Raw genomic sequence first — 18,866 nt, forward strand, 5'->3', positions numbered from 1 at the left:
GGCTCTGCTCCAATCATTCACACACTGTGGATGCCCCATGCCCACTGAGCCCCTGAAGCCAGTTTACCTGGTAGTGGAAGCGATGGATTCTAGTGCCCCCGTGGAAAATCCAGCAATGAAGGAGGCGGAGGGACTGCTGAGGACAAACGCAGATGGCAGCCATCAGTCTCACAGGTGAACACTGTCCTCATCAGTAAGCCACAATGCAGTTAGTTTGCTTTTGTTGTTTTATTTCTGTTGTTGCTGCTATCCGATAGCTCCCTCTTCAGCTCAAGGCTTCCCATAAATTATGATGTAACCTACCTGAAAAATCTTCCTCTGGGCCTGAGATAAATGTTACTGAGCAAGTGAAAAGGAGAGACCAGCTGTGGTGTCCTGCCCTGGCTTCACCGAGTATTGTTTGTTATTTGTTTGTTATTCGTGAAATGCAGTGTACGTTGCATCCTGATGTATACTTCCAGGTTGCGCCAAAACAGAATTATTTTTACCAGAACTTAGAATGCTCTGATGGAATTAAGCAAGTAGAATTTTTTTTTCTTAAGTATTTGGAGGCCTGACCAATTTGGTCACAAGAATTTGGAAATAAAGAGTCGACCTATGAAATCTACCCAGAATGGATCAGGAATGTAAAGGGACCAGAAAGAGAGTAACTATTAGGCCAGAGCAGGATTTTCCCCAGAGCTTCCTTGGGCGTGGCAACCTGAATAGAGAATTCTTCCACGGAAAGGAATCTGTCAGCCTTGGAAGAATGAAATACCTGGAGGTAGAGAGCCAGGTGCTGGCAATATGCATCCTCAGAACAAGGAAGGGGGAAGGATTTTAAGCAGGAGGTTCTATTCCTCTGAGACCATGGCAAGGCTCTCTCCCTCAGTAGAGCAGGTGGGGCAGAATCTTTTAATTCTGTCCTTTGATGGCAGTACATAGAACATCCCTACCACTGCAGGAGGAGAGAACTAAGTTGAAAGGGGGTTAAGAAAACTCACAGTGGAGAGTGAATGGTTGCAGGAAGGGCCACACCAGGGGCTGGAGCTGGAAGTCAGGATTAACAGCAAGCTGGCGATGCAGGGCAGCTTATTAAGACAAGCGGTAGGTTAGCCAGGTTTCCAGGGCTCCCCACAAACTGGCAAATATGTATCATCTCAGGGGCTCCAGGACGTGAAGGCTGTCCCTTTGTGTCTGGTACTGACCCTCAGGGTGGGCCGTTAGGGCTGCTGTACAACAGCCCAGATCGGAAGAGGCCTGTTATGGCAGGTGGCTGGGGACACGGACTTAATCAGCTGCTTACGCAGCGGGAAGTGCCTCAAAACTGGGCCAGGACACACAAGATACACATATTACAGAGCGGTTCTGTTACTCGTGCTGATCCAGATCCACCACCTGGACCCAGTGGTGAAAGTATTCTGAGCACAGGCTTAGTGGGGAAGAGATTATCAGGTGATGCTTGGACAGGCATGGCTGTAGTATAGTCCCACAAGGCACAGATGTTCGGATCCAGATGTTCAGGAGCTGGATTCAAGAGCTACCCTAGAGCAAGATCCTTGCTCCAGAGAAAGACAGGCACAAGCTATCTCGGCCACATCCCTAGAGTATCTGACTAATCAGACTCAACAGGAGTCCACTCTCCCTCTTTATGATGATATCCTGTTTCTTTTCTTCACAGCCCTTAAAACACCCTGAAGTTGTCCATTTATGCATTGTGCATATGTATTGTATAAGTAAATATGATATAGGTTACATATTTAAATGTTTTATTATCTATGTACCAGTTTTCTATTCATCTTTCTCACTAGCCTATTAGCTCCAATAAGGATTTTATTTTCCAAAGTACACCCAGGACCTAGTAAAATGGCTCTTTCAGAGTCTGCATTCTGTGATTATTTGTTCAATGAATCAAACCAAAAACAAAGGCAAGACTCCATGGTTGAATTTAACTCTCCCCACCCCCAGGTGACTCTCTGATCCAGGTAGCACTCGTTTATAGGAAAAAGCAGAATCCTCCTCACACTGTCAGCACTGTGTCTGGTTCTTCTCAAAAAAGTGTAGCTGATATTCCAGTAAGTGCCTTATTCTAACGGGTAGTTGAGTTAGCACAGAGCACGTGCTTGGGGACTGTCCAGTTCTGGGCACAGCAGAGAGCGGGTCTTGACCAGATCCAGACAGCACCCTCGCTCACCCTCAGGAAAAGCTCCCTCCCGACTCCACGGCTTTTTTCTCTACTTGCAATTTCCGCCAAACCCTCAGCACAGTGACCGTGATGAATGCTAACACGCATGTTGCTTAGGTTATTGGGTTACATAAAATCTGCTGGAGCTTAGAAGGTTTTTACACATTGACTTTCATCCTTGCTACTTAATTAAATCCCTCACCTGGTAAGGGATTTTTGAGCCATCTCGCTTTCTGTGGCATCAGCCTGCAACTGCGACTGTTGAAATACCAAAATGCCAGTTGTGTTTGATGCCTCAGGTGCAACACGCCCGAAGCCTTCCAAGTCCCTGAGGAAGACAGATATTAACTGAGAACTGAAGATGACAGCAGAGGAGATTGGATCAGCATAGCAAAATGAGCACACGAATCTGCTTCCCCTCCTGCTCCAGCTCCTAAATGTGTCAGAAAATTTCATTTTTAAAGAATGTTTCCGGCCAGCGCCGTGGCTCACTAGGCTAATCCTCTGCCTGAGGCACCAGCACCCTGGGTTCTAGTCCCAGTCGGGGTGCCGGATTCTGTCCCGGTTGCTCCTCTTCCAGTCTAGCTCTCTGCTGTGGCCCGGGAGTGCAGTGGAGGATGGCCCAAGTGCTTGGGCCCTGCACCCCATGGGAGACCAGGAAAAGCACCTGGCTCCTGGCTCCTGCCATCGGATCAGCGCGGTGCGCCAGCCGCAGCGTGCCGGCCGCGGCGGCCATTGGAGGGTGAACCAATGGCAAAGGAAGACCTTTCTCTCTGTCTCTCTCACTGTCCACTCTGTCTGTCAAAAAAATAAAATTAAAAAAAATAAAAAAGAATGCATACTATGAAAAGCTATGCATAATTTCAATATTTTTTGCACAAAAAAATAAGTTTATCCTTAATTCCTATATTCCACTTTTCCACAGACATTTTGGCATGCCCTCATGTAACTGACAGAATCCTAACTGTGCTCATAGCACCATATTACTGCTTGCAACAAGCAATTAGTAGCAACGGTGCTGGAGTGCAGCATTAAGCCAATCCCTGCACTCTATAAAAAGTTAAAGGGCACATGCCCAAGCAGGCCCCTACATGGGCACAGATGCCTGAGAGGGAAGAATTGTACCGACACAACTCTGACCCTCCAGACCTCCCAAAAGGCAGGGTGGGGCAGAGAGCGGCTCCACTTAGGAGGAAGATCAACTACCTTCTCTTACACCATGGTGAAGAAAGTATAGGAGGCTGCAGACTGTTTGCCTGCCATACTTTCACGTTTCAAAAAAGATGAAAACCATCAAGCCTGGGGGAGAGAGGTGCTCAGCAAATCGGGTGTAATTAAGAGCAGAGACGTCTGCCCAGCTGTGGACACTCACCACCCTCTATATTCAGTCTTTAATGCAAACAACCAAGAAATATCAGATGTTGCAGAAAATTCTGTGACATAAGGAAAAACAATAAGATAAAGAATGGGCCAAGGAATCCCGGGGGAAACAATCAATTCAATAAAGGAAGAAAAGTGTTTTAGAAATGTGATATCCTGGCCGGCGCCACGGCTCACTAGGCAAATCTTCCGCCTTGTGGCGCCGGCACACCGGGTTCTAGTCCCGGTTGGGGCGCCGGATTCTGTCCCGGTTGCCCCTCTCCCAGGCCAGCTCTCTGCTGTGGCCAGGGAGTGCAGTGGAGGATGGCCCAAGTGCTTGGGCCCTGCACCCCATGGGAGACCAGGATAAGTATCTGGCTTCTGCCTTCGCATCAGCGCGGTGCGCCGGCCGCAGCGCGCCAGCAGCAGCGGCCATTGGAGGGTGAACCAACGGCAAAGGAAGACCTTTCTCTCTGTTTCTCTCACACTATCCACTCTGCCTGTAAAAAAAAAAAAAAAAAAAATTGTGATATCCTCAGAAAGATTCATTGTAATACCACATCTGTGATGGAACGCAACCTTCAGGTATCTTTCAGACAATTAACAAAGAAACCATAAGAGGGGCAGGCGTTTGGTGTAGAAGTTAAGATGCTGCTTGGGATGTGTGGTTCAAGTCCCAGCTCCAGGTGCTGGCCTATGTCACGGCAGATGAAGCCACTGCCTACACATCCGTATGAACTTTGGTTTGAGTTCCGGCTGCTCCACATCCCATACGGCTCCTTGCTGATGCACCTGGAAAACCAGCAGGAAATGGTCTGAGCGCTTGGACGCTTGCCATCCACATGGGAGACCTGGAAGGAGTTCCATGCTCCTTGCTTTAGCCTGGTCCAACTCTGAGTTTCTCTCCCCACCCGCCGTGTGTGTGTGTGTGTGTGTGTGTGTATACATAAACCTTAAAAAAAAATACAGCTCCACTCCTGATTCCAGCTTCCTGCTTTCTAATTTTTTTTAAATTCTCAATATTATGGTAAGTGATGGAAAAGAGAAGCCCAAAAGCAAAATAGATAATTAGGAAATCAAGAAAAATTTAAGAACACGGGTGGGGAAGGAGATTGGATATGTGTAAGAAATACAAAAGGCATGGCATGTGAATCCAGTGTGACCCAGGGCTGAAGTTCCAGAAGAAAAGAAGGGAGTAAGAAGAGGGGGAGCAAACAGTGGGAGGAATAGTAAAGAAATTGTCCCAACATAAAAATTACGAGTCTCATTATAAAAAGCTCCACTAAAGTTCTGGATACAAGTAGTTAACACACACACACACACACACACACACGAACACATACACACAACACACCCCTAGAGAATAGTCCAAAGTAAGCCAATTTTTTAAAGTGGCAGGCACAGAAAATGAAGCTAAGACAGTTTCCCAGGTTTCGAGATGCTGCTGAGAAGATGTAAACAATGATAAACATAGGCACTAATTCTAGCTGTCAATATAAAAAGTCTGCATACGTGCAGACATGTAAGGACACACAGGACATGGCAGGAAGTCATGGGACAACGTATGCAGGGCCTTCCAGAAATGCATCCACTGCTAAACTTTGGAGGATTTTGCAATGCGAATATTATCATTTATGTCTTAAAGAAGATAGGATTTAAATAAAGCCAGAAATTATGCTTGCTTTCAATGTGTACTGAGGCTCTTTTCTTAGAGAAAACTGATAAAAGTCCTGCTTATTTATTTCTGTTTTATTTAGGGTTATTTATATAAATATATTTCTAATTTCTGAATTTAAAGTATCATATTTTGCTCTTTCATTTTTTTTTTCCTTTCTCTATTTCTCCATCTAACTCATTTATCTTTTGATTTTAGGCCAGGAGACATGATCACTCTTCTAGAGGATTCCAATGAAGACTGGTGGAAAGTAATTATTTCCTTTTATTTAAAAAATCATTTGCTAATGATAATTCTAGTTAATGCCTCAATTATATATTGTTCCTCTTTTTTCTTTCCAGGGGAAAATTGAAGACAGGATTGGCTTTTTTCCAGCCAACTTTGTTCAGAGAGTACAACAAAATGAGAAGATTTTCAGATGTGTCAGAACGTTCATTGGCTGTAAGGAACAAGGACAGATAACACTAAAAGAGAATCAGGTGAGTGAAGCACGTACTCACACCAGGTGTGACCACAACAGAGCAGCAGTCATTGAAACCAACACAAAACACACACAGGACTTAAAGGGTGGGGTCTCATCCCAAGTGCTCAGTCTGCAGAAAGGTAAGCCTACTCCAGGATGCAGTGTGGGAAGAGCTAAACACACAGAACTGAATGTGAGGGGGCTCCCAGGGTAGAATCCGCTCAAAGAGGACACAATGTCATGGCAGCAGGATGAGACTCTCTGGTCTCCACGCTATTCTCAGAAAACCATTAGTCTCCGGTGTGCGCAACTCCTCTAGCTAAGGCTCTGTGCTAGTGTCTACCAACCTGTGGCTAATTCTTCCTGGGCTCATGGGAATACTTGGTCATTATTTGCTGCTATGTCCCAAGGTTCATTGCACATGGGATTCTTTGTGATGCTGTCAACTTTTCTGAGAAGTGAGACGTGAACCCCCTGCACTTCTGTCTCTTGCTCCACATCTCTTCCAAGGAATGCTGCCAGAGACAGAGGCAGGAACTCACAGCTTCACTCTTTGTCCCACTTTTCTCTTGGGCTTCCCACAGCTCCTTCTTCCTTCATGCCATATCCTGTGTCTTTACTACAGAGCACGATAATGTGCTCAGAACTCCAACTTTGCTCTGGATAGATTAAGGGAAGATTTAGGGAATTAGAAGTTAAAATTTCCTTTTCTCTCTGAATCAAGTCTCAGAGCAAACTTCAATTTCCAGTTTTGGAAGTCACAACTCCTACCTGTCTTTCTGCAATATTGGTATAACACTTCTACTATTTCCCAAGCCATTGACTGCCCCTCATTGAAAATGATGAGGCCCACCCTGCAAAGGAGCATAAAATGAAAAATGGAGAGAGCTCCCAATCTCTTAGTGCACTTTCCCAAAGCCCACAATAGCCAGGACAGGGATAGGCTGAAGCAGAGAGCTGGGAACTCAATCCATGTCTCCCTTGTGGGTGACAGGAACCCAAATGCATGAACCATGACCACTGCCTTCCCAGGGTGCACATCAGCAGGAAGTTGGAAGCAGGAGCAAGAGTGGAGACAGGACTCAAAAACTCGAGTGCTACATCATAGGTTGGGAGCATCCCAACCAGTGTCAGAACTGCTAGGCTAAAAGCTCACCCCAACCATTCCACATGCCACAGGTGGCCCTCTCAAACACTCTCCAGGTATGATGATTTACCTTTATTTTTGACTACTCAGAAGTCACCAAAAGAAAAAAAATCATATAGAGGAATAGCTTTTTTTAAAAGTTTGCTATCTCTCCCTTTATATTTACTTAAATAACAGTTACCAAGAATGAGAGACCAATAATTCTGAGTGTTATCTTCCTGCTATATTTTTGCAAAGACAGGGAGTGAAATTGACATTTTCAAAATGTAGTGGACTGATGTAGCAGGATGCATCAGTCCACTTACTTGGAGTGATGATTCGGTGCTATGTGCTAAGAGCCATGAAATTGCTTAAGCTCATAAATGCAGTAAATCTACTTTCTATAATGAACCCAAGAAAACGATCTAAAATACATCATGGGGAAATTTTACATGAAAAATAAAAATCATTACAGTAGCATTCAAAATAGTGAGAATCAGGGATAATCACAGAGCAAGAGGAGTGATAAAGTCACCAGTAATAGTTTCTTTACTGGGCAATATTAGGAAACAAAGCAGATGTTATGCTGTATGATAATATTATGGACAGGATATTAGACTTGAGATCCGGACTCCAGTCACTGCTATCTCACAGTAAACAGAAAAGGGGGAGACAAAGGCAGGACCTGAGGCCCTGTTTTTTTTTTTTCCTGGGAGCCATAGAGACCAGACAGAGCAAGCATCAGATGAGATCCAGGGACTTGAAAAACTACCCCGCCATACCCCTGTGCCCACCAGTACCACCATCACGAGCTGGTCACAGGGTCCCATGGCACCAGGTAGCCCATGGGAGAAAAAGGATGAGGAAGGAGTACAGCAAAGTGGCATAGGAGACAAGGCAGCCTGTTGACCTCCCAGGAGGGACAGGGAAGGGAGAAGCTTGAGGAGATAGTGACAAACCCTTGTCACATGTGGCCCAAGTAGGCTTCCTGCCTTTGGAGAACTGGGAGAGCCAAGGAGAGAGGGCAAAGATCTTAAAATACTATGTTGCCATACTAAATGTATTTATAAATACATTTATAAAAGTAAAGGGATGAATTAACTACTAATAATACAATGGTAGTAAAAAGTTACTACAAATATGAGAAATATTTTTAAGTGGAAGCTTTGTTTAAGGTTCTTTGTTTCCCACAAAAAATTACTTTTGTGGTATAAGTGTACAAAAGTTGGATTTGAAACACTCGTCTTATCTCTGGAATCTGATCATGTACAGCTGCACCATCTTGCTGTGGTTCTTCTGAGCCTCAGCTTTGCACATGCGAACACAAGAGTGTGAGCACACACACACAAGTCACCACACCCCACCACAGCCGTGTCCAACTGCAGGAGCTGCTACTGTGTGACTGCAGATCCCCAAAGAGGCCTAAGCCATCTGGTGATTTTTGAATATTAAAATCTTCAATACCCTTCAAGAGCCTGGGCTCTATGGTTTCACTCTGGCTTTACAGCTTACTTGAAGTTGACAGTCTCCTTTTCATAAAAATCACTTAGAGCATGTGCCCACTTTAGCACACACTGCATTTTGTAACCGTGCAGCTTCTCTGTCACCTGGTCCCTTGTGCACAGAGCATCTGTTCAGAGATCCAAAGCCACCCGTGGACAAGCATGAAGTGCTCCTTGCTTCAGCTCACCTGTTTCGGTGGATTCCCTGGGGCCAGTGCTTGCCCAGCATATGCCCGGCCTACACATTCCCCAAGGAGTTAACAGCAGAGGCCATCACCTGCCCGTAGAGAGCAGTGCCCCTTAGGGAGGGCACCCCCGGGAGCCCCCAGCCCCACCCCGGAACACTGCACACAGAGCACTCTGCCTCCCACAGAAGTGGGTGCAGCCTCGTGTGGCCACCCCCTTTGGCACTGTGATGACTCGTGGAAGAGAGGCCTTCCTCTCTACTCTCCCGTTCACCGTCACCGTGTGGTTATTGTTGCAAGCACTGTCCTTCTTAGTCATCACCTTCTCGTGTTATATGAACACACTATGTAAGGTTTATGAACACTACATACATAGTTTTCTTTGAGGCACATACATGCCCTATGAATTTTATAGACTATTTGTCATTACTACATTATAAATGATGAGAAACAAAGGCTCCTACTGGCTGTGTGCCTTGCTCAACTGGCAAAAACCCAGTAAGTGATCAGGCTATAACTCCAACGTAGGTACACAGTCTCTAAGTCAGTGCCTTCTGTGGAGCCACATACCCTGGGGAGAGTGGAATAAACTCTGAACAGTGAAGAACCGTTTGCACAGTGTGGCTGTCATAAAGACAAATGCTTGGGACCTGAGGACCCCTCGAAGACAAGTTCTTGCTCCCGTAGGCTCCCTATTGAGTCCTTCTCAATTCTAGGCAATGCCATCATCATCAGACCGAGACCCCCTCTCTAGTGCCCCACACCCCCACACAGCAAGCAGGCACTTTTCCCAGCTCTATCCCATGCCAACACTTCACACTTCTCTAGTTTTATCCAACCGGATCCTCCCCGTTCCAGAAATCTGGAAGTCTTTTGAACAAAATAAATTTGGGAAGGATGTTCATCTTTATTGGCAGAGTATTATTAAATAAGCTTGTTCACATGTTTTTTTTCCCTAGAATAATCTTGTGCTTCCCCATTTTAAGAAAAGGCCATTTGTTTTCATGTTATTAAAACAAGGATCAGTGAAACCAGAAGGCAAATTAAAGTCTGCTAAAGTTCATCAGTTTCCAGAAGGAAAATATCTGCTCAGTGACTCCCATCCATCCTTGGCACATTACCCAAAACAATTTTCTTTCAGGCAAAGAGTTCACACCTGCACTATCCTGGCTCATGGCTGAACTGTGAGGGGTTGAGGTCCAGGGCCAGTGAGACACACAAAAAAAAAAAAGAACCCGCCCCTTCGATTACATATGTTCAATAGGTAACATGGCGGCACTTCAGGCTGAACCGGACCCAAACGGGCCTGTCTGTAACTCTTTGGGAAAAGGCCACAATCCCTGATATTATCGTGAGATGTTGTCTTTGGACCACCTGAATCAGACTCACACGAGAATCAGAATCATTTGGGAACAGGCAGCTCCCACCCACACGCTGAGTCCAGACTTCCAGGGAAAGGCAGGAAGGGAACTCTTCTGCAGACCCCTCAGGCGTTCTGATCAAGGCTGACGTCCGAGAATGGCCTTCCATTCTCCTGTCTCCTTTTCAGGCCTACACTTGTCCTCTGACCACTGAGGGCATCCCTGTTTCCAGTTCAAGATGTGGCACTGAAAGGCACTGAGCGCTCGACTGTCACACCAATTCCCTGTTTTCAATCATTGCCATTAATGTGGCAACCATTTTTTTAAAGACTCACTTTTATTCGCTTGAAAGACAGAATGATGGGGGAGGGAGATCTTCCATCAGCTGGTTTACTCCCCCAAAACCAGGAGCCAGGACCTTCAAGCAGGTCTCCTTTAAGCCACCATCTGTTGCTTTCCCAGGCTCATTAACAGGGAGCTGGATCAGAAGCAGAACAGGTGGGATTCAAACCAGCATTCTGATATGGGATGCAGGCTTTGCAAGTGGCAACCTAACCCGCTGCACCATAACACCGGCCCTGGCAGCTAATTTTTGAAAAAGTCAACCACTTATTTTTGAAATCTATATTAGAAAATGTAAATTTCAAAATTTGTCTCTACTTTAGTGTCCTGAATTGTTTTACGTGGATGATTTCAAAACCAGCTTATGATTTGGGGTGAGTGAAATACTGGAGAAGGAACACAGACCCTGCTGTCATTCAGAAATGGGCATACGCCTGAGTGACGTGAGCAGAATCTGCAACATTTGCATCTGTAGAGTCAGCATAGCAGCACCTGCTTCTCGATGTGCATGTGAGGGTCAGACGTGGTCACCTGTGTCAGGTCCCACTACCGTGCCAGACAGCCATGCGTGCTTAACAAAGGACATTTCCCTTCTACCACCTTCACTCGGAGTGAAGACTAAATGGGAGATTCACCTGCAGTAGGCAAACCACGTAAAGCCACCCAGCAAACATCAAAAGTAGCCTGTAAGGTATTTATAACTCTAAAAATACAAAGAGACAAATGGTCATTAACAGGGAAATAGAAGAAATTTAATTCTGAAAATAAATAAATGCAAAGCATCTCTTTGATTAAATCATTTTTCTGCCTCTGGGGTTGATCTGTCTCTTAATTATTACATTATTTTTCACAGAACTCTTGTTTCCAAATAAAATTAAGTTATCCATTTGTTATGAACACAGCTAGAGTTTGCATTCACACAAGAGTATGTTGCCTTCCTTTTAAAACATAAAAAATCATCGTTCATTCAATCAACTTCAAATACCATAAGAACATTTACTTAAATTCATCCATAGTTCTGTCATAAATATAAAATTATTTTCATTGATGATCTTTGTGTTATAACAAAACTTTTTAACAAAGAGAAATTATTTTTAACACATAAGATGCAAATGTATTTCTTGTAGAAAAAAATTGGAAAATAATATAAAGGTATATAGAAGACTATAGTGACCACAGGCAAGCTAACCATCAAATTATTATCAAATGAAAATGCATAAACATTTTGATACATTGTATACCAAACTTTCAAGTCATATTTTGACATCGTATTCTTTTTAGTTTCCCAGCTTGTGTTTTACATAGTTGATGTTCATCAACACACAATTCTTTTACAAAATCACATTACATTTCAACATACAGATCATGGGCAACAAACCAGCCTGTTGACCAAATCTCGTCTACCACTTTTTTTTTAATAAAGTTTTATTAGATCATAGCTATTTTCATTTTATATGTGCATTATCTGTGCCTGTTTTCATGCTACAACAGCTGTTATTGCAGTAGATTCCCTATGATGTGCAATGCCTGAAATATTTATTTAACGGTTCTCTATAGAAAATGTTTGCCAATCTCTAGTCTAGATATATCACAATGTATTAAGTGTCCCCTACTGTTAGATATTCAGAGTTTTTATTTTTTAACTACCAATGATAACTGCAAAGAACATCTCTAAACCTAAATCTGCCTCCCTAACTCTGATTATTTCCTTAGAATATATTTTACAACTTATACAAAACAGATAAAACACTTTATAGTTCTTGATACATTCTGTCAAACTATCTCCTGAAGAACAGCTAATTTACACCCACACCAGCTGTTTATGAGACTATCTTTGCCAGAATTGAACATCATTATTTTTTGATAGAGGAGTATTTCATGTTAATCTTTATGTTCTCAATGGTAAGAAAGGTAGACATTTTATCACCTACACATTGGACAGTGTATTTATTTTTTTTTAAAGATTTACTTACTTTTTTGAAAGGCAGAGTTACAGAGAGGCAGAGGCAGAGAAAAAGAGATGTCTTCCATCCACTGGTTCACTCCCCAAATGGCCACAATGGCCAGAGCTAAGCTGATTCGAAGCCAGGAGCCAGGAGTTTCTTCCAGGTCTCCCACACAGATGCAGGGGCCCAAAGACTTGGGCCATCTTCTACTGCTTTCCCAAGCCACAGCAGAGAGCTGGATCGAAAGTGGGGCAGCCAGGACTCGAACTGGTGCCCATATGGGATGCTGGCACTGCAGGCACAGCTTTATTCACTAGGCCACAGCACTGCCCCCCCCCTTTTTTTTGAGAGGCAGAGCTACAGACAGAAAGAGGGAGATACAGAGAAAGGTATTCCATCTGCTGGTCCACTGGCCAAATGGCCACAAGGGTTGGAGCCAGGAGCTCCTTCCAGGTCTCCCACGTGGGTTCAGAGGCCCAAGCACTTAGACCATCTTCCCCTGCTTTCCCAGGCCATTAGCAGGGAGTTGCATCAGAAATGGAGCAGCAGAGACTTGAACCAGCATCCCTATGGGATGCTGGCGCCACAGGCAAAGGCTTAACCTACGGAGCCACAACTCCAGCCCCAACATTTGTATTCCTTTTTTGAACAGTTTGCTTGTGTACTTGGCCCATTTTCTTATACTAACTTTTCTACCTCTTACGAGTATTTACACCTGATCTATCATATGGGGCCGACATTTTCCACAGCTCATCATTTGTCTTTCCGTCTTCATGCTTCTTCCTCTATGATAACATAATAACTTCTGGCTGAATCATCTGTATTTTGCCACAGTTCCTCTACAGCTTTAACCTTTCATTTTCTTTCTTCCTTGCCTCTCTCTGATTTCTCCTAGGGGAACACTTCAAGATAGTCCCACATTTTCACCACGACTTTCTGAAGTTTCCATTCAGTCTTTCCTTGCTTCCAACAAGGATTTTAACTTAGTATTTGTTTCTTGTCTTTTCTTCCCAATCAGCCAGGATAGGAACCATTTTGTCTTCAGCAGAGATAGGAACCTTTTTTTTTTCCCTGCCAAAGGCCATTTGGCTATTTATAACATCATAAATATAAAAGGCCTTGCAGTTGCCTTGGCAACCAAATGATTTTTGTGGGCCTTATGCAGCCCACAGCCAGATGTTCTGCAACCCTGCTCTACGCATATTTCCTTTTCATGTCACTTCATCATTTCTGCACCTCAGGAGATTCCTGTAACATGGAGACCAACTCTTTCTCCAACCTACTGTTTCCAATATATCTGAAATATTGCTTATTTCAGACATAGGAAAAAGTCCATTGAAAATGCATATTATGAAAAACACTACACATGGATTTTTTTAATTTGCACCTAAATAAACTTCTCTTTTCATTCCATGTTCCCATGAGCTTTAAAACTGTCCTCATATGTGCATATTTCCTACAATGTTTTATATGTTGCATGATAACAGTCTAGATCATTCCTTTTTGTGGTATGCACAAAAACATGCCCATGTCCTAGCCCTCAAAACTTTTAATGCAGTGTCCTGTATGGCAAAAGGAACTTTGTAGATGTGATTAAGTTAAAGGTTTTGGGATAAGGTATCATGGATTATCTAGGAAAGCCCAGGATAATCACAGAAATAGAAAGGTCACAGTCAGAGAAGACAATGTGACAATGGCAGCAGAAGGAGAGAGAGAGAGAGAGAGAGAGAGAGAGAGAGAGAGAGAGAGAGAAAAGTTAGAGTTGCTGTATTGCTGACCATGCCGATAAAGGAAGGTGCCAGGAGCCAAGGACCTCAGGCAGCCTCTAGGAGCTGGAAAAGACAAGGACACAGATTCTCAGTCTCCAGGAGGAGCCCAACACCTGCTGCACCTTGACTGATTTAGGGCGTCTACTCTCCAGAACTGTAAGATTTTGGTTGGGTTGTTTTAAATTACCAAGTCCTTTTTTTTTTTTTCTTGAAGATTTTTTTTAAAACTTTTTTGAAAAGTAAAGCTACAGAGAGAAGCAGAGACAGAGATCTTTCATCCACCCGTTTCACTCCCCAAATGGCCACAAGAGCTGGGGCTTTGCCAGGACAAAGCCAGGAGCCTGGAGCTCCATCCAGACCTCCCACAAGGGTGGCAGGGGTCCGTGTACTTGGCCACCCTCTGCCGCTGTCTCAGGGTAATGGCAGGGAGCTGGATGGGACGTGGAGCAGCTGGGCCTCAAACCCGCTGCTTATACATGATGCTGGCATCACAGGCAGCAGCTTAACCCACTGTGCCCCAGCAAGAACCTGTAAACCACAGAACCTGCAGTAGTCCACTACAGCAGCAGTAGGAAACTAACCTGTTAGCCAAAAAGGACTTTGCAGGGCCTAGGGTGTGGACCCTGAGGCAGGAAGACTCCCCAAGTCATTTAGGTAGGCCACATCTACTCACTGAGCCCTTGTGCGCAGCGCAGGGCTTCCACCTGATTTCCCGGGGTGCAGCCAAAGAGCAAAGGAGGGATGAGCCAGAGACAGAGACAACATGAGAGGGACGGGACCTACTCTCACGGGACTGAAGACAGAGGAAGGGGCCACAAACCAGGGAATGCAGATGACCTCTTGAAGCTGAGAATGGCCCCTGGCTGACAGGCAGCAAGGAAACAGGGTTCTCAATCATACAACCACGAGGAACTCAGCTCAGCAACGACTTAGATGGCCTTGGAATTGAACTTCCCCATAGAGAGAGAAATAGAAAAGAGAGGACTGGAGCCTCAGTGATGCCTTGATGTGGGCCTTGTGAAAGCTGGAGCAGAGAAAACCCACCAGAATGCAGAACCACAAAGCTGTGACGTCATAAAGTGGACCACTAGGCTTACGGTAATTTGTTAAAATAACCACAGCAAACATTACAAAGTTCAAACTGACTCAACCTCAGAGGGTGCATTTTACTCACACAATAAAGAATCTGATATGGGGCAGACTGGGAGAGCATGGCAGCTCAGTGGCTTGATCCCATGGCCAGAGATCCAAATCCTTCCAGCCTTCTGCTCAGCCATCCTTGAGAGGTTAGCCAACTCCCCTTCAGTCTAGCAGACTAACCTTACTTTGGAATATACTTTTTTTAAAATTTTTATTTGACAGGCAGAGTTATAGACAGTAAGAGAGAAAGACAGAGAGAAAGGTCCTCCTTCTGTTGGTTCACTCCCCAAATGGCCACTATGGCCGGCACTTCGCTGATCCAAAGCCAGGAGCCAGGTGCCTCTTCCTGGTCTCCCATGCGGGTGCAGGGCCCAAGCACTTGGGCCATCCTCCACTGCCCTCCTGGGCCACAGCAGAGAGCTGGACTGGAAAAGGAGCAACTGGGACTAGAACCTGGCACCCATATGGGATGCCGGCACCACAGGCGGAGGATTAACCAAGTGAGCCACAGTACTGATCCCTGGAATATACTTTAAACCACTTTGCTTGCACCCTGAAATTAAATAGTTCATTAAGACTTGCTGCTATGACATGAGGCACATATGAAATTCCAGGCACAAGATGGCACCCTGCAGAATGACAAGCATTATTGTGGTGCTTTAAGATAACATAGTGGGGCCAGCAGTATGGGGCAGCCAGCTAAGCCAGCATCCCATTTGAGAGCTAGTTTGGGTCCTGGCTGCTCCATTTCCAATCCATGTCCTTGCTAATGCACTTGGTAAAGCAGAGGATGATGACCCAACTTCCTGGGCCCCTGCTGCCCCTGTGGGGAGACCCAGGTGGAGTTCCAGGCTCCTGGCTTCAGCCTGGCCCAGTCCCAGCCATTGCAGTCATTTGGGGAGTGGACATCAGATGGAAGATATATAGATATAGATAGATATAGATATGGATAGGGATAGGGATAGGTAAAAGGACAGGGATAGGGAAAGGGATAAGGATAGAGAAAGGGATAGGGATAAGGATAGGGAGAGGGAGAGGGAGAGGGAGAGGGAGAGGGATAGAGATAGAGATAGAGATAGAGATAGAGATAGAGATAGAGATAGAGACAGAGACAGAGACAGAAAGAGGTATAGGTATATCTTATACATATATAGACATAGACATAGACATAGACATATCTTATCTATCTCTCCCTCTTTGGGCCTGTACCTTCCAGATAAAGGAATGAAAAATAAAACAATGTACTGAGAATCCACACATGCCTGGTCCTGTGATGAGCATTATCAGGGTCACTGTTCAAGGGGATGCAGACTCAGCCCCTCCTCACTATACTCCTTCGTGAAGCTGAATTTCACACACCACGCGGTGCCTGGTCCCTGCCCTTTTCTCACGGGGTCACAGCTGCCCACTCTACACTCTCAGGCAGCAGCAAGCCAGGCTGCAGCCAGACACTCAAGTCTGCCGTCTTTTTCTTGCTTGCCATTCAGATCTGCGTGACTTCTGAAGACGAGCGAGACGGCTTCGTCAGAGTCCTCAGCGGGAAGAAAAGAGGCCTTGTCCCCCTCGACGTCCTAGAAAACATCTGACTGTGGGCCCCACCTCCTCGGGAAGGAGGAGGGCTCTGCTGCGATGCCCTGTGCCTCATCTCACACTGTGTCTCCTAGAGGAGCTGCTGCCCTGCCCCGCCCTGGCCCCCAAGGAACCAGAGACAAGACGCAAGGATCTGAGACCATGGGGCAACAGCCGCAAAGCAGTTTCTACGCTGCCCAAGATGGTGATGAGGCTGGGGCACCCGGGACAGAGCTGAGTGCCACACCTGGCCGCGGCGACGGGACTGTAAAATGCAGGCGTGTCCCAGGACTCGAGCCCTTCCCTTGCCATGTGGTGTCAGCTAACCATGCTGTGGCCCAGTGCGGGGTCCAGATCCATGTAGGCAATGTTATTCTGCTTCCAGACCTTCATCCTCTGTGTGGGTCACTCAGCAGCATCGCATCTCAGACCCCGAGCCGTCGCTCTGCAGAGCATCAGGAAGCCCTTCCCCGACTTTGCAGCTTCTCCTTCCCAGGCCCTCCACTCCGTGACCATGCTGTGCAGAGCAGCCAACTCCTGTCTCTTTCAGTCCCGTAAGTCAGTCCTGGTGTGTAGTGCACATGAGGGCAAACTGACAGCACCAAAGACCTGCCCTGCCCAAAGCCAGTGGACAAGCAGCCCCTCTTGCTGCTCAGGTTACGCACCGGGCAGATGCAGCAGCATCTGAGGCCCAGACCCCGGGTCAGAGGGTCGGGGGAGGTAAGGAGGGGCACAGGGCCCTTATTTATTGAAGATTACACAGCCCTTTCAGCTGTGGAGTCCTTGCTGGAAGCAGACAGGGAGAGAACATGGCCAACAGCCCCTCTGTCCCAGGGGGCAGCATGTTCTCTTCATGCCATCCTGCAAGACTGCCTTTGGAGGTTGGGTCCACCATGCAAGGAACCAGGAACATGGAGAGAAACTAAGGACACAACCTAAGAAATGTAGCCGAATCAGAATTCCTTCTTCTTTGGGGCAGTATACTATGCCCTAGCAGATGTAAAATGGAAAACCATCCTTACCGCTTCACCCGCTGAGGGTGAAGCCCATGTAGACAATTTAGCATCATCTAGGGGGATCTCTGTTACTCTGTACTTGTACTAATGTTTACAAGAATGCAATATACTGTGATGCCTTCCTCCTCAAGCCTCCCTCTAGCACCCAAACTTGCATTCTAGTTAGTCATCAAGGTGGTTCCACTCCAATTCACAGTGACCTTGGGGTCAAGGCCAGTTTGATCTCTTTTGTTACCAAGCAATAAATCACTAGAACCATTGGTTTCTAGAAGACGTAGTAGCTGCGTCCTGCGCATGTGAGCATTCTCTCCCAAACCAAAGCACGACCATCTGCGTCTCCTCCTTTGGTCTTGCTCGCATGCCGGTGGGAGCTGAGATGGATGGCTGCTGGCTTCACAGTAGTTTGGATGCCTTACTCTCATTTTAAAGCCAGCATCCAGAATGTCCCCCTCTTTTACAACACAGAAAATCCAAGGTACAGAGTCAAGATGGATTCTTTGAAAGCCAGGGTGAACATCATGACTGCCTTTCTGTAAAACTGAATGCCGCATACAAATCCTCTTTGCCTCTCATTCAATATTCCATTTAATAAAAACAACGCAGTGGCTGGAAGGAGCTTAACAAACATGTGTCTTGATCTCTTCTTTCTTATGCAAAATCCGCTGAAGTGTTTCTGTACAGTGGTGCCACATCCTATGAACATTTGTTTTGTGTTTAAAAAAAAAATCAGTTTGTTTTTTGAAGTTGAACACAAAGGGGATGCAAGAGCCAGCCTCCATTGTGATCTCCCAGCCATCCCTACCTCCTGATATTCTTGCCTTTCTGTAATGTGTTGCCTTCCCACATGCAATCAAGCAGTTCTCATGTGACCAAACAGAATACAACAGAAGCGGTTCTAACTGGCATCTGAGGCTAGGTAAAAAGAAAATTCTTAGAGCTTCCACCTTGGTCTTTTAGAACCCTGAGACACCATGGAAGGAGTTTATCTACCCCAAGTCCACCCTGCAGGGAGGACTGAGTAGGAAGACCATGCATTTCAGCAGCTAAGGTCCCAGACATCACAGCACAGATGAGACATCCCTGCTGAGCCCTTCCCAAGTTACATAGTTATGAAGAAATATATGTCAGGGTTTTTTTTAATCACTAGTTTTGCAGCAGTTTGTTATACAGAAATAGATAGCTGGGAGAACTGCTTTGTTATTTGAGCCAAAGTTAGAAGAAAAGAGTTCTTTCTGCATAGTAAGGCCAA

General features: G+C 45.5%; 1 protein-coding gene and 1 long non-coding RNA gene across 11 annotated transcripts in view; one reads left to right on the plus strand and one right to left on the minus strand.

The window, feature by feature from the left end:
* STAC (SH3 and cysteine rich domain) overlaps positions 1–18,242 on the plus strand; it is a 147,026-nt gene extending 128,784 nt beyond the window's left edge. For all 3 annotated transcript variants that reach the window (XM_002716238.6, XM_051858945.3, XM_089331308.1), the window contains 3 exons: positions 5,397–5,448; positions 5,540–5,677; positions 16,520–18,242. In XM_002716238.6, coding sequence (XP_002716284.3) covers positions 5,397–5,448; positions 5,540–5,677; positions 16,520–16,618 — 289 coding nt within the window. In that variant the 3' untranslated portion in view covers positions 16,619–18,242. The remainder of the gene's footprint in view (positions 1–5,396; positions 5,449–5,539; positions 5,678–16,519) is intronic.
* LOC103350379 (uncharacterized) overlaps positions 1–18,866 on the minus strand; it is a 231,001-nt gene that overhangs the window by 82,854 nt on the left and 129,281 nt on the right. For 2 of the 8 annotated variants that reach the window (XR_016232937.1, XR_016232935.1), the window contains exon 3: positions 68–136. The exons of 5 other annotated variants lie outside the window; for them this stretch is intronic. This is a non-coding gene — a long non-coding RNA (uncharacterized LOC103350379). Of the gene's footprint in view, positions 1–67; positions 137–4,042; positions 4,316–18,866 lie in introns of those variants that run through there. One more of the 8 variants, XR_016232940.1, reaches the window with a different exon arrangement.

This window comes from Oryctolagus cuniculus, chromosome 4 (assembly GCF_051225735.1).
Source record: "Oryctolagus cuniculus isolate XC-2025 breed Fujian yellow rabbit chromosome 4, ASM5122573v1, whole genome shotgun sequence".
NCBI lineage: Eukaryota > Metazoa > Chordata > Mammalia > Lagomorpha > Leporidae > Oryctolagus > Oryctolagus cuniculus.